At 37.8% G+C, this 23,691-nt stretch overlaps 1 protein-coding gene across 4 annotated transcripts; it reads left to right on the top strand.

The window, feature by feature from the left end:
• The first annotated feature begins 203 nt into the window (after nucleotides 1-203).
• On the top strand, nucleotides 204-23,436 carry LOC100244513 (uncharacterized). 4 transcript variants are annotated; one of them, XR_009465501.1, is made up of 8 exons: nucleotides 204-901; nucleotides 6,388-6,828; nucleotides 6,963-7,491; nucleotides 19,504-20,495; nucleotides 20,583-21,125; nucleotides 21,603-21,678; nucleotides 21,981-22,120; nucleotides 22,870-23,436. XR_009465501.1 is itself a non-coding variant. In XM_059736325.1 (5 exons), the coding sequence occupies exons 1-5, from the start codon at nucleotides 355-357 to the stop codon at nucleotides 20,852-20,854; spliced, it is 2,781 nt and encodes a 926-aa protein (XP_059592308.1). In that variant the 5' UTR covers nucleotides 204-354; the 3' UTR covers nucleotides 20,855-22,345. The 4 variants fall into 4 exon arrangements, 1 of the variants encoding a protein (XP_059592308.1); XR_009465500.1 differs by lacking the exon at nucleotides 22,870-23,436 and having other exon boundaries at nucleotides 21,981-22,345; XR_009465499.1 differs by lacking the exon at nucleotides 22,870-23,436 and having other exon boundaries at nucleotides 20,583-21,194; nucleotides 21,981-22,345.
• Nucleotides 23,437-23,691: the final 255 nt, after the last annotated feature.

Below are 23,691 nucleotides of genomic sequence, written 5' to 3'. Positions count from 1 at the left end.
ATTTTGAATTCAAAGGAATGTTGTCTACTTTTTCATTCATTTCCTTTCCTTTTTTTTTTTTTTTTTTAACCCATGCTTGAGGATGAATTTTATAAAAACACATAAATTCCAACATTGTATCAAAGGAAAGAAAAGAAAGAACTCAAAAACACGTTTTGATTTGAGTCTAAAACTTTCAAAAATTTGTTGTAAGGTAGTATTGGACACATTTCCACATTTTAGAAAATTGAGTGGAAAAAATTATAAAGTAAAATATTCTTCCACGCACTTTTTCAACTTTATAAAAGATAACCGTATCCACCATACAAAGTACAGCAACCAAATTCCATTAGGCCTAGGGTTAGGGTTTGTGAGATGGGCGACCGTACAAGCTCTGCTGTGACTAAGCCAATATGGATGAAGCAAGCGGAAGAGGCAAAGATCAAGAGCGAGGCTGAAAAAGCCGCCGCCGCCAAAGCTGCCTTCGAAGCCACATTCAAGGATGCCGCCTCCGCCTCCGCTCCTGCGGTGGCCGACTCCTCCTCTTCTGACAGTGACGACGCTGAAGAAGACGCCGAGAGTCGCCTCGCCAGCAAGCCCATCGGCCCCGTCGACCCCTCCAAATGCACGGCTGCTGGCGCTGGAATTGCGGGCGGGGCCGCCTGTTCGGCTTCGTCGTTCGTCGTCGTGACCAAGGATTCCGATGGCAGAAAGGTTCCCAATGGTGGCGCTCAGATTAGGGTTAGGGTTTCGCCTGGAGTGGGCGTCGGCGGATCGGACCAGGAGGGCATCATCAAGGACCAAGGCGATGGCAGCTACACTGTCACATATGTAGTGTCCAAGAGAGGGAATTATATGGTACACGTTGAGTGTAACGGCAAGCCCATTATGGGTAGTCCCTTTCCAGTTTTCTTCAGTGCAGGTTCACAAATTCTCCCCTTTATTGATAATTACACTTGGGCAGATGTTTAAATCAACATATAGGTTACTTCTTTATTAATTGCTGGGCCAATGTGTGCATGTTTGAGTAATACATATCCTGATTTTCTGGAGTTTATTTCATCATCTTTTGAATAATCGAATGCATAATGATTCAATGCTAATTCATGAATTGTTGGGGGACTTCTTGCTGTTTCAGATTGAACACATGATCCAATTTCTTTATTTATTTTTTATTTTTAATTTTTATTATATTTTTTTAATGTTGATTTTATTTAATTTGCGGATTAGTTGTGAAACTAGTTGCTTTATATTTAGTTTTTGAATGAGGCCTACTTTTGTATATGGATAATTCATAGCCTGATTATGTGTGTAGCTCGATATTTGTCAATGATTGAATGTTGATTTGATGATAATACACGTCTGAATGCATAAAATTTTCCTTATATATATATATATATATTATTTGTTGTAATATTGATTTCACTGTGAGTCTCAAATTAGTTGTGAAACTAGTAGCTGTTTATTCAATGTTGCCATGAATTGTTAGATTAATATGCAAATGGATAATGCATAATGTGATTTTCTTTGTTAATTCATTATTTTGTGAATGCTTAAATGCAGATTATCTGATTTTGTATGAAGTATTTTTTTTTGATAGGCAAATAAAAAGGAATTTATAAAAAGTGCCAAAAAAAAGCATACTGAATTACACAGATTGTATACAATAGCTGCCAAATGGCACAACCTAAAAGATAGAAGGCACAAAAAAAAAAAAAATTGTACTCTTAGCAAGACCCCAACCAATCTACAAAGTTGAACAAAGACATAAAACCTCCTTTTATTAGCAATTTCACCCATGAGAAAAGATTACAAAGAAAATATTTTTTCAAAGAAAGATCCATTTGCTTCACATTAGCTAAAGACCTTTGGTTTCATTCTTTCCATACTATCCAAAAAAATGCATTAAGGGAATTGCTCTCCAAACCTTCTTACACCTTTGCCCACAAAGGATTAATGCCAAGATAAATCTCTCTGACTATGAAATGTTGGGCCCAATATACACCAAACAAAGCAAAGAGGAGCTGCCACAACTCCCTTGTCTTGCAGCAATGGAGGAGAATATGATCAATGTTTTCTTTTTCAACTTTACACAGAAAACTTCCATTAGCAAGGGATTACCCCTTTCCTTTGAAGTTAGATGAGGGTCAACACCTCTTTCCAACTAGCTTCCCATGTGAAAAAACTTGCTTTAGATGGAACCTACAAGTTCCAAATAATACCCGCTGGGAAAAGCATTGACCCTCCCGGTTCCAAAATGGTGTATAAGGTCTTGATAGAAAACTTATCCCTCCTTGAGTCTAACCACACCACTTTGTCCTCCTTCTCATTGCTAACTGCCATTACTTGCAACCTAGTGTTCACCTCCCAATTATTCAAAGATCTAGAAAAACAAATGTTATAATGTCCCCTCTTCCCTAAATGATCCCGAACATTTGTTACCCAAGCATCCTTTGAAACTTTTAAGGCATATAAAGAAGGGAAGGATATACAAAAAGGGTCATCCCCACACAACCTTTTTGTACAAAACACCCTCCTTCCATTTCCCAAGGAGAATAAAGCTCTACTATAAAAAGTGCTCCCATTCTTTCTAACAACTTTCACCATACGTGTTTGTTACTTCTCGAGATTTCCATCCTGCTTCTTACCTAGAGTTTCCTTCTATAATATGCTTTCATAAAGCTTCCATCTCATTTGCATGACACCAACTTCACTTGCATAATAGAGCCTTATTATTCAAAAAAAGGCGTCTAATGCCTAAACCACCTTTACTTTATCCAAGCACACAATTGGCTACGTCACAAGTACAACTTATTTTCCAAAGCCCCACCACCCAAAAGGAAATCCCTTTAAATTCTCTCAAGTTCAAAATGTTAATTCTATGATAATTCATGGATTAATTGTGAAATTTCTTGTTGTTTGTAAACAATTCTTAATTGAATGCTGATAATAATTTGCTATAGTGTTCATTTCATTTTTTTATCAAAAAAAAAATGTTCATTTTATATGTGCATATAGATAGAACATTGTGGTTCATCAGTTTGTGAATGAATGCAAATGGTCCAGTTTTCTCTAGTCCATGTCTGGTTGATGGGAATGGATTCTTTTTCAAGTATTGGTTTAATGATAATTTATGGATTAGGTGTGAAACTACTTGCTGTTATAAACAACTTTGCAATGAAAAAAAAAAGCTTTTGTGTCCTTTTTGTTGGGAAATAAGAAATCTTCTTATTCTCTCATTGAAAAATTATTATAGATTTATGTATACATCTTTGAGACTTGTAAAGTAAATGGAAACTAAATAAGATAATTGACCTACTCCTAAATTTTTTCCTACAAAGCCTTTAAACTACAACTTCCCTACTTTACATAGTCAATTAATTTAAATATGCACAAATTAGGAATAAATCACATAAACTCCATAAAATCAAGAGTTGCACAAAATGGCAAAACAAGGGTTGCACAACCTACCAAATGTTAATGTTTCACCAACGTGATAGGGGGATGAAGAATGAGGAGAGGAAAGTGTTGGTTTGATGTGGACTTGAAGATGTTTGAAATCTCTGTTGAAGAGGTCAAAGGAAAGTTGTTAGGAAAGATCTTGGAAAGGGGTAGAGGTTGTTCTAGTTGGATTAGACTTGGTGAGCTAAGTCTCTCTCATCTTTTGGATGAAGTGGAGTCTTGCAGCTGGGGTGATGGAGGGAAGCCTTTAAGCAAGCATTGGTTGGAAGGTGGGGGAGTTTATAGAGTGGAATGTCGTTGTAATGATGTTGGAAAGTTCATCCTTTGTTTGATGCGCTCTGAGGAGGCGAAGAGGTTTGTATTGGTTTTCTTGGAAGGGAAAGGTCTTCCTGGGGGTTGGGGCATTTTGGTTGGGAACTTCGAAGCTTAATAGTAACACAGGTTAGTAGAAGTGCTTTGTTGGGTGTATGCTAGTCAAAAGAGAGATCCTTGTTAGGGGTTTTCTCTACGAGTCTTTTGCAAACAAGGCGAAGATAGGTTTAGAAGCTTTGGGAGAGGCAGTGTGGTTTAAAATGGGGGAAAAGGAGGCTAGTACTAAAAGGGAATCCTTGAAGAGTTGTCTAGTGGAACGGTGGGGGGATTCTTCTGTCTTGGTGCCAGAGTTGTAGATTTTGAGGAAACGGGCAGTTCGCAGCTAGCACTTAAAAGGGGGTGTTGATTTATTTCTGTTAGGGGGAGCTCTTATCCTTTTCAAATTTGATCCTTTTGAAGATGCAGAGGAGGTGATGCTCAGAGGTTTTAGGAGGTTTGCGAACAAAAGTCTATCTTTGGAGAGATGGGCGCTAGAGGTGGGGTGCTCTTGAAGAGAAATACGCGCAAAGGAGGTTTGGGTTAGGCTTAGTAGGGCTTTCTTTGCATTTGTGTAGCATGGAGTTATTCAAATAGCTAGGGGATTATTGTGGGGGTTGCGTTGTAGTGAACAAAGACACTGCAAGGCATCAAAATCTCCAATGGGCAAGAGTTCTTGTGAGGTCAGGTGGTAAGAAGCTTCTTGGTTCTCTTCAAGTGGTGCTGGGTGCTACATGGTTCAGTTGTGGTGGGAGGCCTCGCTTGGTTATCTCAGGTTGAAGCCATAAAAGGTGAGAAGCATCAAGAGGTTAGGGTGGAAGAAGAAGGTGGTGGTGTTACACGTGCTTCAAAGGGTGTGAGTGAGAAAGCTCGGTCTGACTGTAGAGGTCCACAGAGCGTGTTGAGCTTGGGGACCTTTAGGGGTATGATAGCTATGAAAGCTGGTGGCTTTGGAAAGGCTACATCTCTAGGCCTGGGTGATAGTGGGGGTGGGCTTGGACACATCGGTCCAGTGTGCGATGGGTGCAAGCCTTTGGATCTTGGGCTTTTGAAGGATGCCCATTACAAGCTAGATAAAGAAGCATCTTTGGGATAGGGCCGTATCGATCCAAGGAAGGATGGTATAGTCACCAACCCGCTAGTCCATGAGGTTTGTGTATTGGGCCTGACCCAATTTTCTAATTCAAGGGAATTGAACAGCAGATTAAGGGAGGTGAGTTGGGCCTTTTCTGGTTCTGAGGGACTTGAGGGTTTGTTAAGTATCTCATACTTGGAAGGAGATTGCAACGTAGGGTTGTGAGAAGGATTCCCTGCGTAGTAAGAAAGTTAAAAAAGCCATGTATCTAGATTTGGGGGTTGTCTTCAATTTTTTTTCGATGACACTAGGTTGGGTTGCAGCGACAATTCCTAGTCTCTTCTAGTTTGCCATTCTCTGCACCCAGAGGAGAGAGCGCCTTCTGCTGACACTGCACTTTTATTTGAAGTGGAAGGGTTTTTTTGTAAGCCTTTGTCTCTATTTGGTCTATTTGGGGGAGAGTCTTCTTCTTCAATTTCTTCTTTCTCCAAAGATGATGGCTTTTCTTTGGGTAGAACCAAAAGCTTGGTTCCTTGGAGGGAACAGGGCGTGGGTCTTTTGTCAGAGGGCAAGGGCGATGTTTATAGGCCCTTGTGTGTGATTTCTGGCAAGGGGTTGGTGGTGGAATCCCCAAAGATTCAACTTAAGGATACCAAGAAGGTGAATCCCAAAGTGTGCAATGATGAAGGGGAATTGGATTTTGGGAGTCCTAATAGGCGTTTGTCGGCAATAGGGAGCTTCTCCAATCCTTCTTTTTAGAAATTTATCTATTTTAGCAAGTTTGTGGGGTTGCCAATGGATGGCCATGAGAAGGAAATTGTTTCCCTGCTGAGAAAGATAGAAATTGGACATGGTTGCAAAGTTTTGGTTGTGAAGAGAAGACCATCCTCCATGCCTCATGTTAGGGAGCTTCGTAATTTGGAATGCTTGGTCAGTTATTGCAATTCAAACAAAAAAAAAAAAGAAAAAAAAGAGGAGCTGGAGCAGTGGGTGGGGGATGGTTTGTAAGTGATACTGTACATTGTGTTTTTGGGGTTGTTGGTGGGTGGCTTAGAGGCTAGGTGACCGTCTTTGCTCAGATTTGGGGTTTTGCAGAAGATGTGAAGGGTTGGTGCTCCTGTGCCCAGTCTTTAGGTAAGGGTTGTGGGGTTGTGGAATCTTTTGTATTTACTAGAGGGCAAAGGGGGGTAGTTTTAGGAGCGGGAAGTTGCTAGGTCTGGGATTTTATGTTTTTCTAGGCTTTAGGATGAAGCCTTTTGTTTCGAGTGTTGGTTTATTGTTTCTAGTTCTCTCTGCTTGTTTTCGGCTGCTACCTGTATGCTCTGTGTATTTTGTGCTCATTTTTCAAGTGCTTTTTATATATTTGTTTTATTTACTTAGCAAAAAAAAAAAAAAAAGAAGTTTCCATAAAATCAGGAATCAAATTTTTTGATTTCGACAACTCCAAGATGCACGATAAACTGTAGGTTGACACAAGTGTTTAATTCAAATTATTTTTGGTTCTGACAAATTTTCAAATGCAGGTACTGCTAGTGGAGGATTGTTGGGTTTGGCTCCTGCATCTACTTTTCCTAATCTAGTTAACCAGACAATGCCCAATATGCCAAATTATTCAGGGTCTGTTTCGGGGGCATTCCCCGGATTACTTGGAATGATTCCAGGCATTGTTCCTGGTGCTTCAGGAGGAGCAGTTTTACCTGGGATTGGAGCATCCCTTGGTGAAGTTTGTCGAGAGTACCTTAATGGACGTTGTGCCAAAACTGATTGCAAGTTTAATCACCCACCTCACAATTTGCTGATGACTGCATTAGCTGCAACCACCACCATGGGAACCCTCAGTCAAGTTCCGATGGCCCCTTCTGCAGCTGCAATGGCTGCTGCTCAGGCAATTGTTGCTGCCCAAGCCCTTCAAGCTCATGCTGCTCAGGTTCAAGCACAAGCCCAGTCAGCCAAAGACTCAGCTGGTACCCCTTCTCTTGTTGCAGTGTGTAATTTTTTTATTCAATGGTTTATTCTTGGAAAGCAGTTTTATTTTGTTTCATTTTTAAATTCCACTTTAACTGTTTCCTGTATGATTCCGTGTTGCTCTTCTTATCAGGCTCTCCAGATAAAGTGGGGAAGGCTGATGCTCTTAAAAAAACACTACAAGTCAGCAATCTCAGCCCCCTTCTAACTGTGGAACAGTTGAAACAGCTTTTTAGTTTCTGTGGCACAGTTGTCGAATGTAGCATCACTGATTCAAAGCATTTTGCATATATAGAATACTCAAAACCCGAAGAAGCAACTGCTGCTTTGGCATTGAACAATATGGATGTTGGAGGTCGCCCATTAAATGTTGAGATGGCAAAGTCACTCCCTCCAAAACCAGCTATATTAAATTCTCCACTGGCTTCACCTTCTCTGCCCATGGTAATGCAGCAAGCAGTTGCCATGCAACAGATGCAATTTCAGCAGGCTCTGCTTATGCAACAAACAATGACTGCACAGCAGGCAGCTAATCGAGCTGCAACCATGAAGTCAGCAACAGAATTAGCATCAGCTAGAGCTGCAGAAATAAGTAAAAAGCTAAAAGCTGATGGATTTGTAGAGGAAGAGAAGGAAGAAAAGGAAGAAAATCGAAAATCTAGGTATGTTTTTGTATCAATTGCCTCCAAAAATGTCTTAACTAATAACTAATTTATATCTGAACTCTTACAGAGAAATTTTTTTTATTCCATGTGATATGTATCACTAAAATCAAGCTCAATCCAATCTTGACCACAATCAAAGGTTTTAGCAAGCTATCCAAATAATAAACCATTGGTGCAGTGTGGCTTGTTTCTACTCCTATTTGTGGTTATGAGAGCACCATGATTTAGGATGCATTGGCTTGGCTTTAGGAGTTGAAATGGAAGAATGATAAGATTGTGAGGAGGTAAATCAAATTAGTTCCCTATTCCCTTGGTAATGCAGGATTTAAGGATGATCAAGTTAGGATGTAAGTCAAATTAGGTTCTTATTCCCTTGGTAATGCAGGATTTTAAGAGCCTATTTTGGAATTGTTGTTAAAATACAGAAAACTGTTTTCCACACTTGAAAACACGCTTGGTAATTTTTTGACAGAAAATAGTTTTATAAAACTTGTTCTGAACTTCTGAGAACATATTTTAGTTGTTTTTTGGAGATTGTTTTAAAAAATAATTGTACAAATATGGAGAATGATTAAAAATACAACATTTATTTTTAAGAAATATTTAGAAACACTAAAAATAAATTGAGAGCATTCCCAATTATCAAACAAGCTTTTGTTCTTGAGAACATCAGAGAACAATTTTTGAAAATTGACCTAAAAAACTGTTATTTGAGAATTGTTTTCAAAAACTTTCCTAAACAAGCTCTTAGATTTCCTGCACCATAGAATATTTTCCTTTGTTGTATAATGAGATGCAAGATCAAATAAAAGAAAAGAAAAGAAAAGAAAAGATAGGTCTTTGATAATCACATCAAGGTTTGTGGACAATTACACCAAGGGGTTCTAAGCAATCTCACATAGGGAAGACAATCACACTTTAAAGTGCTAGAAGGTAATGAAGATTAGGAATTTAATTTAAATAATTGAATATTGATATGGATTTATTAAGGATTTGAATGTTTAAATTTAGAGATTGTTTCTATTTATTAAAGTCAATTGAAAGATTGATTTGTCAAAAAAAAATAAAAATAAAAATTGAAAGATTGATTTGAAATGCTTGTGAGTTGTAAGGATTTATTTGAGTTATTGGTCAAGGATATTTTTCTTTTGAGAAGATAGGAAGATTAGGAATTTAATTTAGAATTTTAATAACTAAATAAATTTTAAATAATTAAATATTAGTATTAATCTCAATTAATTAAAAGTTAAGTGAATATTAATAAGAAGTCTTTTAAGGTTTGAGAGTTTATAAGATGTGGGAGATTATGCTTCTTAAAGATTTGGAAGATGAATAAAAATTAAGAAGAATAAGTGATAAAACATTTGATTGGGAGATGATGCATTTAATTTAATTCTTTAGTGATTAATTATAGAATTAATTTGGATTAATTAACAATAATTAAATGATTAATTTCAAATTAACTTAGGATACTAAATTGAAGTTATTTCTGAATCTTTAGCTTAAGAGATAGTTGGTATTAATATGTATATATATATTAATTTTTGAATGATATGAGCAGCTTGCATCATCAATTTAACTGCTTACATCAACAATTTGACAGCACTTTAATGACAAATGCGGGTCATGTTGTTTGACCTAAAGCCAAGGGTCAAGTGTAATTTTTCAAAATAGAGGGGTGGTCCATGTGTTATGTCTTAATCTCAAGGGAGCTTGGTGTAATTTCCCCAAAACAAAATCCTTATAGATAAGATAATATCTCCAATAAGGAATTACTTGCACCATAGTGTAAATCTCTCGTTTATAAGTTGAATAACATTATTTTGCATCATTTAGTTTCCTAGTAGAGAATACAATCAGATTCCCCTCTTAGCTGAGAGCACCTCCAATTCCCACATTAGAAGTGCCTGTTAACACTTCAAAAACTTTAGAGAAATGCCATAGGTGAAATGTGAGTGCTTCTGTCATACTTTCTTTCACTTCTTCAAAAGGCTTTACTTCTTTTTATAGTTCAAGAAAACTTGCCTTTCTTAATACAATCAGTTATAGGGGCTGTAATTTCCCTCCTGTAGAAAGTAGCCAGGCTAGGGAAATTGCAAGCTTTTTTGTAAATTTGTAGGTTTAGGCCATTCTAAAATGGCTTTTGCCTTTGAAGGATCAGGTTCCACCTACTTAGATGATATAAAAAAGCCCAAAAATATAACAATAGGAAACATTAATGAACACCGTTTCAAGTTTATGTACAGTTTTTCCTGACAAATTACTGGCATTACTTCTTGAAAGTGTGAAATGTAACCCTCTTTCCTTGCGTACAAAACAATGGTCTTTATTGTACATTTGTTGATTATTTCAATAAGCATAGCCTCTAATTTCAATGGCCAAAACCCATTTTCTATGTAATTCCTAGCAACAAATCCTAATTTACATGATTATAGGCCTTCTCGAGGTTGAGTTTGCATAAAACACTTAGAGAAGTTATTCAACCTTGAATCGATGACTTCATTTTCAATAAGTATAGCCTCTAAAATTTGCTACCCTTTACAAAGGTGTTTTGAGAATTGGAGGCCACTCTATATAGAAGGGATTGATTTTCAGCCCTCTGACTGGGTTTCTGGTTCTCCTAAGTATTTTCAAATGTAAACTAATGTCTTTCTATTGCTGCAAACTAAGATGAGTGAACCTTCGAGAGGTGGAAGAAGTTGGTTTGCGGTGGAGGCTAAATCCTTTGAGATCCTAGTTGAGGATGTAGGAGGGAAGTTGAGAGGATGCATTTGGGAGAGAAGTAGAGGTGTTTCCTCTTGGGTCAGGTTTGGGGAAGCAAGCTTATGATGCTTGCTGGATGGAGTTCAGTCTTGCTGCAAGGAGGATGGAAACAGAAGGTGGATCATTGTTTGGGAGGAGGGGGGAAGTAAGTACAGGTTGGAGCGTTGCTCAAACAAGGCAGGCAGGTTTCTTCTCTGCTCTGTGCGTGATCTGGAAGGAAAAAAGATACTGTGTTATTTTCCCAGAAGGGAAGGGGTTGATTGGAGGTTGGAACACTCTGGCGGATAGTTGTGAGGTCTTGGAGTGACTCCTTCAGTTGGGATAAAGGGATCCATTTCTCCAGAAGCTTCTTTGAAAGAGAAGGGGCCGGTTTCAAGGACGTTTGCAGAGGTTACAAAGCCGAAGCCGAGAAGGATAGGAGACTCAGTCTGGTTGGAACTGGGGACGAGGGAGCTGCAAGGAGGTTGGAACTGCTGGAACGTTGTTTGGTAGGCTGGTGGGATGATTCTTCGGTCCCTTTTCTAAAGCTGGATTTTTTGAGGAAGTGGGCGCTTCACCGGTTTATGAAGGGGAGTTTGAGTATTGCTGTTTTGGGTGGAGGCTTGTTGATACTTGAGTTTGAATCTAGATTAGAGGCTGAAAGGGTCCTTGGTAGAGGCAAAGGGAGGTTCAAGGAGAATTTATTGTTTTTGGAAAAATGGAGTTCAAACCTAGGGTGTTTCAACAAGGGAGATAATGCAAAGGAGGCTTGGGTGAGGGTGGTAGGTCTATCACTTCACGTGGAGTCATGAGGTGTTTAGAAAAATTGGATCGTTTTCTAGTGTTGGATGATTGGGAGGGCCATTTTAGTGGGGTTGTGTGGACCACTTTATCTAGACCAATTTCTAATCACTTTCCCATTTTGTTAGATGGGGGAGTGGTCCTGTGCAGTTCGTTTCGAAAATATGTAGTTGAAGGAGAAGGGGTTTAAAGAGTTGCTGAAAAGTTGGTGGTGGGGTTTTATTTTCAGCGGCTCCTTCAACTTTATTTTGGCAGAAAAGTTGAAGACTCTAAAGTCTAATTTAAAAACTTGGAACAAAGATGTGTTTGGGAAGGTTGGGGTTAATAAGAATTTGGCTCTACATAAAGTGTCTTTCTGGAATGAATAAGAGAATTCGAGAATTTTATTAGTGGAGGAAGTGAAGGCTAGGGAGGAATAGAAGAAATGGGGCCTTATGGAGAAAATCTTCTGGAGACAAAAATCTAGAGAAGTTTGGTTGTGGGAGGGAGATAGGAATACGAGTTTTTTTTCCATAGGATGACAAATTCTCATTGAAGGAGTAATTGCTTATCCAAGATCAAAATCAATGTGGGGGGGGGGGGGGGGGGGGGGAAGGATCTTAAAGATTTCATACCTATTAGCTTAGTGGGAGGTTTGTACAAGCTGTTGGCAAAAGTGCTAGCTAATAGAATTAAGAAGGTGGTGGGCAAGGTGGTGTCTTCACCCCAAAATGCTTTCATAAAAGGAAGACAAATTCTTGATGCGACTTTGATTGCCAATAAGGCTATTGATTCTTTACTAAAAGGCAACAAGCGTGGTGTGCTATGTGAGCTTGACATAGAGAAGGCTTATGATCACTTAAACTGGAAGTTGGGCTTTGGTGAAAAATGGACAAATTGGATCTAGTGGTGCATTTCTACTGTGAGGCTCTCTGTTTTGATAAATGGCACTTCATCAGGTTTCTTCCACAATTCTAGGGGTTTGAGGCAAGGGGACCCTCTTTCACTCCATCTTTTTGTGATTGTGATGGAGGCGTTAAGTAGCCTCATCAATAGAGCGGTTAGAGGGGGCTTTTTGTCTGGCTGTAGGGTGAAGGGGTCCAAATTTTGCATTTGCTGTTTGCTGACGACATGCTTGTGTTTTGTGAGGCTTCTGAGGATCATATGGCTTATCTAAATTGGCTGTTAATGTGGTTTGAAGCTATCTCAAGGTTGAACATCAATTTGGATAAAAGTGAGATTATACCAGTAGGAATGGTGGAGAATCTAGAGGTTTTGGCCCTTGAGCTTGGTTGTAAGGTGGGAGAGCTTCCTTCCTCTTGTTTGGGGCTTCCTTTGGGCGCTTTGCATAATTCTGTGGCAGTTTGGGATGGGGTGGAGAGGTTTTGTAGAAGACTAGCTTTGTGGAAAAGATATTTTATCTCTAAGGGAGAGAGAATCACTTTTATTCGGAGTACATTGTCTAGCATGCCTATTTATAACATGTCTTTGTTCCATATGCCAAGAGTGGTTAGATTGAGGTTAGAGAAGATCCAGAGGAACTTTCTTTAGGGGGGAGCTTTAGAAAGGAAGCCTCACCTAGTAAAGTGGGTGGTGGTTTGTTCAGACAAAAGAAAGGGTGGATTGGGTGATAGATGTCTTTCTACACTCAATATGGCCCTTTTGTGCAAATGGAGTTGGTGTTATGTGGTTGAAAGCGAGGCCTTTTGGGAGCAAGTTATTGGTAGGAAGTTCAGGGTAGAAGAAGGGGGGTGGAGTACTCGAGCAATTAGGGAGGGGTATGGTGTGGGTTTGTGGAAGGAAATTTCGAAGGAAGGATTTTTTTTAGTAACAAAATTGGGTTCTCAATGGGTAATGGAAGAAGAGTGAGATTTTGGAAGGATGAGTGGCGTGGTGATGTTGCTTTGTGCGATTCTTTTCCTTCTTTATATATGCCTTGGCAGAATCTAAAGAGGTTTGGGTGGTGGAGGTATGGGATTCATCGAGTGAGGTTGGGGGATGGAATCCTCATTTTTCAAGACCTTTCAATGATTGGGAGGTGGATTTGGTAGAGCGATTCCTTTCGACAATTCAAGGAAAGAGGGTGTTTGTGGATTTGGAGGATAGGACGCTATGGAAGGAGACTAGAAGTGGGAGTTTTCTGTTAAGTTTCTTTATGATGCTTTGGAGACAAGGAATGCAACCCCTTTTTTGTGGAACATCATATGGAACCCATGAGTGTCTTTCAAAGTGGGCTTTTTTTGCTTGGGAAGCATCATGTGGTAAGGTCTTAACATTGGATCGGTTAAAGAGGAGGGGGTGGACTCTAGCCAATAGATGTTTCCTATGCCTTGTTGAAGAAGAGTATATAGACCATGTCCTAATTCATTGCTCCAAGGCTAAGGTTTTGTGGGAATTAATTTTTGCTCTCTTTGGGGTGTCATGGGTTCTTCCTTTGTCGGTTAAAGAGACTCTTCTTGGTTGGAATGGTTCCTTTGTGGGCAAGAAGCATCAAAAAGTGTGGAAGGCAGCCCCTTTATGTCTCTTTTGGACGGTTTGGAAAGAAAGAAACAAGATTGCTTTTGAAAATGGGTAGTTTTCGGTTCAAAGATTGAAAAATTCTTTTGTTTGTAATTATTGGTCTTGGGCTAAGTTGTTCATAGATGTAGGTCCATTATCATTGATCGACTTTTTTGATTGGTTGGGTTCTAAATGAGGGTGGGTAAGTTTTTGTAACCCCTCTTCTTCTTCACTTTCGCCTCGAGGCACCTCTTGTATACTCCCGCTATGCTTTGGGTTGTCCTTTGGGCGCCTTTTTCTCTTGATATATAATAGACTTTTGTCTTTTACTTATATATATATATATAAAATTGGAGACCACTCTACCCACCACTTTCTTAAGCCTATTTGCCAACACCTTTGCTAATAACTTGAAGAGGTCCCTCATCAAACTCAAGAGCCAAAAATCCTTCAAATATTCTACTTCGCCTTTTTTTAGAGATTAAGACCAAGAAAGGGATGGTCAAACTTCTTTGAGAAAACCTTGATTAAAGAATTTCCCAAAGAATGCCAACACTTCACTCTTCATGAAGTCCTAGCAATGTGGCCTAGAAGTCGTAGTAAACTTGTTTGGTCCTAAGGCTTTATCTTAGCTTAAAGCTAAAAGGGTAGAGAAAATTCCTCTTTTGAAAAAGGCGTCTACAAGTTCCTAGTTTCCTCCCTCCTCATGGAGTGTAATACAAGATCTCCAAAATCCTGAATTGGCAAGAAGACTAGGATTTTCGAGGATACTTGGAGGACGCTGAAGTTGATGTGGGATTCTCTTTAGTTTTATGTTTCTTTAGAAACCTCCTCCTTCATCTCTTTCCTCCAAATAGCAAAACACCATTCACTCTGATTCTAGTGAAGTTTCTTCTCCTATGTGCATTTGCTATCTTATGGAAGTAGTTTGTATTTTTATCTCCTTTCTTCAACTATAACTCTCTTGAGTTCTATCTCCAAGGAGGTCATCCACCTTTACCCACTTGTTATACTGTTCTATCCACTCTTTTAGCCTTAACCTCTTCCTCAACTAGAGTAGCTTCCCTCTCCTTAGCATCTTAGAACCTTATTTGATTGAAGCTTCCACTTTCATGGTTAAAACATTTTCAAACACCTCTCAGTTCCAAGCTTCTAAGTCCATCTCCAAGGTTTTCTATTTGGAAGCCAGATTATAGTTGAGAGATGCCTTGAACCTATAGCCCACCCACTACTTTTGAATCAAGTCTCGGAAACACTCCACTTTAAGCCACATGTTCTCAAATCTAAAGGTAGTTTTCTCCCTCCTAACTCCCCCACCATCTAACAAGATAGGAGATACATTAGGAACACATAAATGTATGTGCCTAGTTAGAATTTGGAGCTAAAGTTTGTATCTAAAATTTCAAAAAAAAATTATTTTTGTGGATATTGTGATGAAAGTATGCATTAAACTCTTATTTTGTTAAATTGAAATTTCAAGACTCAAGGGTTCAATATTTGCAAATGATTAGAGATAGTGTAGCTCTTCAAATCTATAAAATTTCATGAAATTGATTAAATATTACTCTATACTTCAGACATTTATATATACATGTATGTTTCTCTCTCTATTATTTTTCAATATGTTAAAAAAAAAAACTTACAATAAATGATATAGAAAATAGAAAAATGATACACAATACGTTTTATGAGTTAACAACTATAATATCAGACCTAGATTAAATTGCAAAAAGGCATATTGGGAAGTATTAATGCCCATGTGCAGTCTTATTTATCTTTAATCCCATGTATTTCTTTTTCGTTTTTAAGATCTCAGTAAGAATGATCACCAAGATTAAGAGATTACAATGGGATTTTTTGTGGTGAGGATATGGGGAAAGCTAGAGAGACCACCTTGTGGATGGGATTATGCCTGCAAACTGAAAAGAGATGAAGGTTTGGGGTTAGATAGGACCTCCTTCAGATAGTGCCCTTTTAAGGAAGTGGTTATGGATTTTTCATAGGTAGAGCAACCCTTTATGACCTGGGATCATGTTTATGGGTCTCATTGCAATGGCTGAAATGCCAACACTATGGTTAAGTGATTGCATCGTTGTCCTTGGAAGACTATTGCTCAAGTTTCCATGATTTTTGTAATTTTGCTCATTTCTCTATAGCAGATCATACAAAAATGTTGTATGGGAATATTTGTAGTTGGGTGATTGATTTCTTTCAATTTCCAAATCTTTTTAGAGTTTGAAGGACTAGAGGCTGTCTTGTTTCTTTTGTCTTAGTTCCTTTCTCTACCTTTTCATCTTGGAATTTCAATTTCTGTGGAAACCATTTCAATCTAGAGATTGAGGTAGTAATAATATTTTTGTCGTCCTTGTTACATGTGGACCTTTTACCTAACTTCCTAGTTGTGAGGTTCTAGTAACTTTTAGGACTTTTCTTAGTGAGTTCCTTTTTTAGTGCGTTTACAATTTCTCCCACCTTGACCCCTCTTGATCTTGCTAAAGTCACTTGGAATTCAAAAGCTTGACCTAAGGTTAGTACTTCTGCATAGCTTGTGGCTAATAAGAGGGTTAATACTAGCAATCCAATGTGACAAAAGTATCAATCTGGATTAATGTTTTATGTGCTTTGAGGGTACTAAATTAGTTGATCATTTCTTTTTTCATTACCCAAGTCTTGAGACTTGAGCATAAATTCTTCGGTCTTGCCAAGTTTATTGTCTCCTTTGTCAGGGGCTATCACTATAAACATAAAGGGTGAGTTTTCTAGGGAGTGGCTATCCTATCTTTGATATGGTTTTTTATGGCAGGAGATAAATGCTAGGATCTTTGGGGACAGATGGAGATCTGTTAAGGCTATTTCGGATTTGTTTCATTTCTCCTCAATTTTGGCCTTTATCACTTAACCTTTTGTTGGTACTCCTTTCAGTCTTTTATTGTTAGATTGGAAAAATGTGGCTACTCTTAAGATCACATCAGAAGACTATGCTTGATTAGCTACCACCTCCTGTAGGTTCAGAATATTAAATTTTTATGGTAATCCTGGTCAATCAGGTACAAAGGGCATGACCAGAGATTATTTAGGTATAGAACTGAGGGTTTATTCTAAACCTGTTGGAGAGGGCTTGACCATTGAGGTGAAAATATTAACTTTACTAAAGAGTTTGTTTCAGGCTAAAACTTTCTGCCTATCCAAACCATACATAGAGGGAGATTCTGCTGTGGTCATTTCTTGGGTGTGAGAGGGAGAGAGATGCTCATGGAAGTTCAATAGCAGGCTTTGCAAAATGATAGATATTGTTAGCAAGGTGGGGATGCTCATCTCTTGGGTTCCTTCATTAGCTAATCGTGCCACTTGCTAGTTAGCTAAACAAGGAGTAAAGCACTTAGTTTCTTTTGTTTGAGTTTTTTTTATCTTCTCTTGAGCGTATAAAGCAAAGTGTGCGTAAATTGCTTTTCCTACCAATAATCTGTGCAAATGGTTTTAGTCTTTTGTGCAATAGTACATGTTTCTACTTTCTGAACAACAATTGTATTTATCCCCTTAAACTATTTAGGGGTTTATAACCTTAACCAAACTATTAAAATGGCATATTTAAGCCAATCAAAATAAATAAATAAATAAATTGGCATACTTACCCTCTTTCTAGATCACTTTCTTTCTACAACTGGTATGAGCTCTCAAATGCTTTTTCATTTTCTTCCTCTATCTCTCTCTACAGTTTCAGGGATTTTAATTTTTGATAAATTGTACACCAATTCTCCATAAGTTGTTCAAAATTTGTCCCACTGAATGATAGGTTTTCTATTTTCCAGCTAAGTGTTACATAAAATACTGAAAACTAAAGAAAATAATGAAAAGAAGGAAAAAATTAAACCTTGTAAGGCACAAGTTTGCTTCTTGAAAAGTTGAAGTATTTTAGATGAAACAATTTATATTGGATCCAGAAAAAGTCAAATTCAAGATCAGAGACAAACTGTTTGGTTCTGTTATCAATTTTTGGGACTATTCTCAGGATGCCATTTCATAGCCAGTCTAGTTGTTTACAAATATCTTTTTTTACATATCTTTTTCAAATAAGGCAAAATCAGTATTCAAATGATTTAAAACAATTGCAAAGATATACTGTCGTTACCTTTTCTAGTAAAAAGCTGATACAAAGGTTGAAGTGCTTCAGAGGTATGGTTTGAGAGGTTATCTGTCTACTTTTATAGTTAAGGGCGGCAAAGTGCCACCACCCCCAGAGTTGATTAAAGTTTTCTGTAAGTTATCCCATTATCTATATCGGGATATGTCAGTAAATGTCTAATTTTAGAAAAATAAAATAAAATTACATCCATGTCCCCATGTCTCCATGTCTGCTAGTGAAGAATTACATTACATGTGATTGACTTGAAGAAACAGTTCAGGGAAAGAATCCAGGAGATCCACTTTTTTTTCAAATTCAATAATGAAGTTTGTGATGACAATGGCAGAAAGCAAAGGAGATATGAAGTTTTAGAATTTATGATGGTGATGGTGGAAAGCAAGAATATCTGGTTATTTATTTTTAAGTTTTAAGTTTGAAAATAAAAAAGAAGAATTAAGCATGGGAGGAATTAGAAGAAAGGCAGGAAGGCCCAGCTTCTTTGTTAGATTTTATAGAATGGTTGGGCTCTTTTTCTTAAAGTGGGGTTGTAGCTACTGTAGCTGGTTTTTTTTGGCTTTGACTTATATACTTCCTGTATATTGTGTTTGCCACTTTAATTTGGCACCCCTTGATATATTTATTAATATACATACTCTATTTGACAAAGAGCATGGGAGGAATTAAAAGTTTATAGGAGTGGTTAGTAAGTTGATTTTTAAATTCAAAGATCTGAAATGATTAAAGAGGCTACCAAGGTCAATATTGACAATGTGTGCTTGTGAGAGTTTTGAGATAATCTTAAAAAAAAAAAGCAAAAACCAGAAGGCGTGTGGGGTAAAGTTGGAAGACAGATATAGAGGGGGAGAGGGTGAGATTTCTTCAAGACTCTTAAGATGTTGCGGTGGGATGTTTGTAGTTTTATTTTGAGTTAACTGTTCATGGTAATGTCCAATGCTAAAGAGAGAGCTTCCTATGTGGACAGAACTTTTTGCTGGAGATAAATGTTTTCTTCCAACCTGCCATCCATGATTCCTTGAGCAATCAAAACTTAATTCTCTTCCCATTCCAACAATGAAACAAATGCTTGTGTACTACTATTACTATTACTGTCACTATACTACTGCTACTTCAAATTTTCTGGTGTGTCATTTGTGTGTTTGCCTTCTTTTGTGCCTTGTGCCTTAGCCACAGAAGACATCGGTGACCTGAAACCTTCAATTTTTGACATCTGTGTAGTCATTTCATCCTAGGCTTGCTTCTGATCTCTCATGGTTGTTTGTAGTATTATTATGAATTTTTGAACTTTATTTGTTCCTTTTCTAATATATTCTAAAACACAAGGATATTTCTTTTCCATTTTTTCCCCTGAAAACTACAAAACATTACTGTGGATGCAAACCTCCAACCTTTGTTTGCTAAAAGTTTCCTATTGTCAAGGATGCTATAGAGCAATTTGTGACATTCAGTCTCGCCATTTTCTGGTTGCCTTAAGTTAAAAGGGTTTTAAAATTTTTATAAAGGAAGTTTCTCAGCTGGGTTGGGCTTATGATTTTTGTGTTCTTGAGAAAATTCTCTGTATGAAATTGTATGCTCATTTTAATGGCATGTATTTAATTTTGGCTTATCTAAATGGGCTGTAGAATTATAGAACTTTCCATGTTTGTTAAGTCTTATTTTTTTTTTTCTCTGTTCTTGTTTAAATACTTCTAGTTTTGAGGATAGTCCAACTCTGCCTGAGTTATCTTTGTTTTGCAAGATTAACAAGGTTGGAGTGGATTGGATAGACTTCTGTATATTTAAAATGATGTAAATCTCCTTGAAAGAGGAAATTGTGTCTTCCACTGATAAATTACTCTTGTCCACAGGTCGCCATCCATATCTCATGCAAGGTCAAAATCCAGGTCAAAATCACCTCTCCACTACCGGCGACGGCGGAGATCTCGTTCTTTTTCACCTCCATCCCGGTACTCAAGAGAGCACAGATCTAGATCACCATTTAGATCTCATCACTACTCAATTCATGACCATGGAAGCAGGTCATATAGAGACAATAAAGATGGCAGTGATAGATCTAGAAGGCGGGATTTGGATAGATCACATGATCATCATTTATCTAGCTCAAGGAGAAATAGGAGTAGGAGTCGAAGCCCTAGAACTAGAAAATCATATCGAGCTGATTCAGAATCACCAAAACGCCGTGTAGAGAGTTCATCACATAGAACCAGGAAATCATCTCGTGTTAGTCCAAAATCACCAAGACATCACAGGGGAAGTAGGTCATCACCTAGAAATGATGATGACAACAAATCAAAACGGAGAAGGCGGTCCCGGTCAAAATCTGTGGAAGGTAAGCATTATTCTAATGAAAAAATAGATGAAAGACGAGATAAAAAATCAAAGCATCGTGACAGAAGGCGGTCCAGGTCAATATCAGCAGAGGGAAAGCATCATAAAGGAAGTGGCTTCTCCCCACGAAGTTTTGATGACAGCAAATCAAAGCATAGAAAGCGATCCAGGTCAAAATCTGCAGAAGGTAAGCGTGTTTTAAGTGACAAAACAGATGAAGGCAGAGATGAGAAAGGGAAGCATCATGAAAAGAGGCGTTCCAGGTCACGATCAGCAGAAGGTAAGTACTGTAGACTAAATAGGTTATCTCCTAAAAGTTCTGATGAAATCAGACCAAAACATAGAAGACATTCAAGGTCAAGATCTGCAGAATATAGGCGTTCAGATAATAAAGGAGATGAAAAATTAATGCATCACAAGGAACCAAAAGAACGTGAAGTCACTGAGGACTTGAAGGAACCTAGCAAACATAAGATGCCAAAAATAGAGGACATGGAGCTGGCCACAACAGGTAATGTTAAAAAAAGTGAAAAACTGATGATTTTCCAGACTACTTGTCTACCCACTGTTGCTTAACATGATTTTGTGTGGTGTACAGGAGTGGAAGACCAAGGTGGAGGTGAAAAATCAGCTGAGGTGGTTGGCAGAACTGGTTTCAGCGAGGGTCAGGGTTATGTCAATGATGACGGGAAGGATAAATCAGAAAACTTGATGATTGCAGATCCCCCTGCTTTGAATGTTCATATCACCAACACTGTGTCATCTGATGCAGATTTGAGTTATGGGGTCTTCAGGGCAGAAGATGTTAATCGAAACAAAGAAGATGTCAATGAATGGGACATCTATGAGAAGAGCTCTGGTCTTGTTTGAGGAGACGGTTGAGACCCTCCACTACAAATTTATCCAAGTTTGAGTTCTGAGCAATGAGTCCTGCTTCTGCAAAGAAGGGCTGCTTGCTTAGAAGATTGCTTAGTGCTTCTTTTGGTGCTCAGAATTTTCTGTAGGTTGGGGAACTTCATAAAATTGCATCTTGTGTTTGTTTATCTTGTGCAGGTTCATGGGGAACATATTGGAACTAGGGTGTCTGAGCTGATCTTAATATGGTGAAAAGTAATTCAGAAGTGTTACTGCCCCAAATCTGGTACCAACCATGCAATATTTGTACTACTGTTTCTATGATGTATGGTGGACTATAATCTCTTATCACTAGGTACTGAATTTCTTGAACAGAAGTGTTTTAAGGTTTGTTATGACAACACATGTCCTTGTTTTCCTTTAAAATAACATTCTGCTGTTGTTGTCAGAAGTTAGAACGATTTTTATGAAGCCTTGACATCCTTGATAAATTGTAGCATAGGTTTTAAATCTTAAGTTATTGTGGGGATCTAAATAGGTTATTGAATAAATGTTGTATGTGCTGAAGATAAGCATGCTTGATTTGAAGGTGAATCTGCACCTTAGGTATGTTTAGCTTGAAAGTATTCCCTTGAATTGACTCGTGTCTTGGGCCTCATTTTGCTTATTCCTAGCATTTATGGTAGCCTTTCTTTGATTTGGCTATCTGGGCTCCATTTTATTTACCTTAATAGAATGGTGGGTAAATTCCAAACACGTGCAGGTTTTATATGGTGGCTTCTGTTGGAGGTTTCTCACATCAATTTGGCTGGGTTGATTTTCTCTGTTTGTAAATGAAGGTATGCAGTCACAGATTTATCAAAATCTATCATGGGGAGCTTACAGAAATTAGCTTCCCTACCAGGTCTTGAAATTTTTTGGTAGTTAGTGGTTTGGATGGAAACATTTCTTTGATTAAGCTTGTCGCATGTTTTAACTTACCAGTAGTTGTAACTTCTACTGATGTCTTCCAATCATTGTGGCTTACGATTTGCCCATCTCTCTCTCTTTCTCTCTCCCTCTCCTCTTTTTTCTTTTTCTTTTTCTTTCTTTTTTCTTCCCCCCAAATTCCTTTTCCTTCTCCTTAAATTGTCTTGATTAGGTAAGCTTGTTTTAAGGTCCAGTGAAATCAGATGTTGCTGGGATGCATAGCTTTGCAAATGCACTTTGTTGAATATGAGCAGATTGGCTGATTTACTGTACTTTTAGTTCATGATGAAATGCGAGTATTGAGTATAGCAGGTAATTTTATTTTGTGAAATTGCAAATTGAGTTGTGTTAGGCATGGAAACTCTTTAATTTTTTTTGTGGGACAGAAACATTATATTTGCCCTTTCAGATATGTAAGAATCAGTTATGGGTGATTCACTAGGTAGTATGATTAGTCTGTGATAACCTTGATTATAGTGAATCCTCACACGTCGATGGTGTCTTGAAATGGTAAGTGCACCTTTTTTATCGCCAAAATATTTGTGCCAATGCTAGTCAAATATTATCACATCATTATGTTTTATCTTACTATTTTTATTATTTTTATTTTCTTTCTTTCTGGTGGAGGGGTTTTGGTTGGATGCAATGATCGTGTTGGATTGGTTTGTTTTGTTATTGGCGTTATTGCTGAGTAACTTAGATTTTAACTATACGTGCAGTGAGTTTATACTATTAGAATGCATGTATAGTGAGACTTTGTTGCATAGCGGCTATTGGGAATGGAACCTTAGCTAAGTGGCTCCAGTGAGGGAACAAATATATCCTGTGCTATGTATACTTTTTGCCTCATTTTTATTCATCTATCCTCAAGTGTACTACTTCATTGTTTAGTCTCTGAACCCAATCACTTTTTCCCCTCTCATTCTCGCTCTGTGAATGCGTCTACTTGTTTTCTTTTGTTGGATTTTTTTTTTTTCATTTTTTTGGGGGTCCTTTTTTTTTTTTTTTTCTTTTTTCTTTTTTCTTTTTTCTTTTTTCTTTTTTCTTTTTCATGTTGTTAGGGTAAGCTATGGATATACGATGAATTGAGAGCTGAATCCCTTGATCTCAACAACGGGCACAATGCACTTGCATGAAGTGTCAGCAAATTTTTGGTCCAAACTCTCCTGTAGTTGAAATGTGGAAGGTGAATGGAAAAGACACCAAGCTGAGGTGATTTTGCATCGATATTCCTTCCATTTTAAGTTCTCTCTTGTCTGCAGCTGCTGTTTGTGGCTCATAGCTATATCCTGCACTTTTCCTGTTGCTCTTCACTACTCACCAGAGTACATTTATCCAGAATGGCACCACAACTAAAATACCCTCTTAGTTGAGATGGCATTAAATGAAATATTTGTATTCCCCCCTGGTTCTGAAAGAGAATCGAGTTTGAGGGAGCGGTCTTGTTTGTTGTGGAAAAAAACCTCACTGGGAGGTTGATCATTTAGTAGCAGTATTCGTCTTACTTTCCGATTTGAAAAATTGTTGGAGTGTTTGCAATTACAAACATTTGCTCTGACATGCTTATTTGGCTGCATATTGCAGTTGATAAATATGAATCCAATACCTTGTCGTTTTTGGACCCTGAATGATGCATGAGCAAAGATAAAAAAATTTCACTTATGTTAATACTTCGGAGATGGAAGAAAGTTTTCTTGTACCTACCATCATCCATTCACATTCTTAAAATCAATTGATTATAAAACCTAATAAAATGCTAACTTATTTTATTAAAAACCAAATGGCAAAATTCTTTTTCTTAATAGTTGGAAACTTAAATTATTTTTAAATTTAAGCAAATACGACTTTTTCCTTCTAATATTTATAGATAGGAAACAAATGTT

This window comes from Vitis vinifera, chromosome 4, assembly GCF_030704535.1.
Source record: "Vitis vinifera cultivar Pinot Noir 40024 chromosome 4, ASM3070453v1".
Lineage (NCBI taxonomy): Eukaryota > Viridiplantae > Streptophyta > Magnoliopsida > Vitales > Vitaceae > Vitis > Vitis vinifera.
This window is presented reverse-complemented; position numbering and strand designations above follow the sequence as displayed.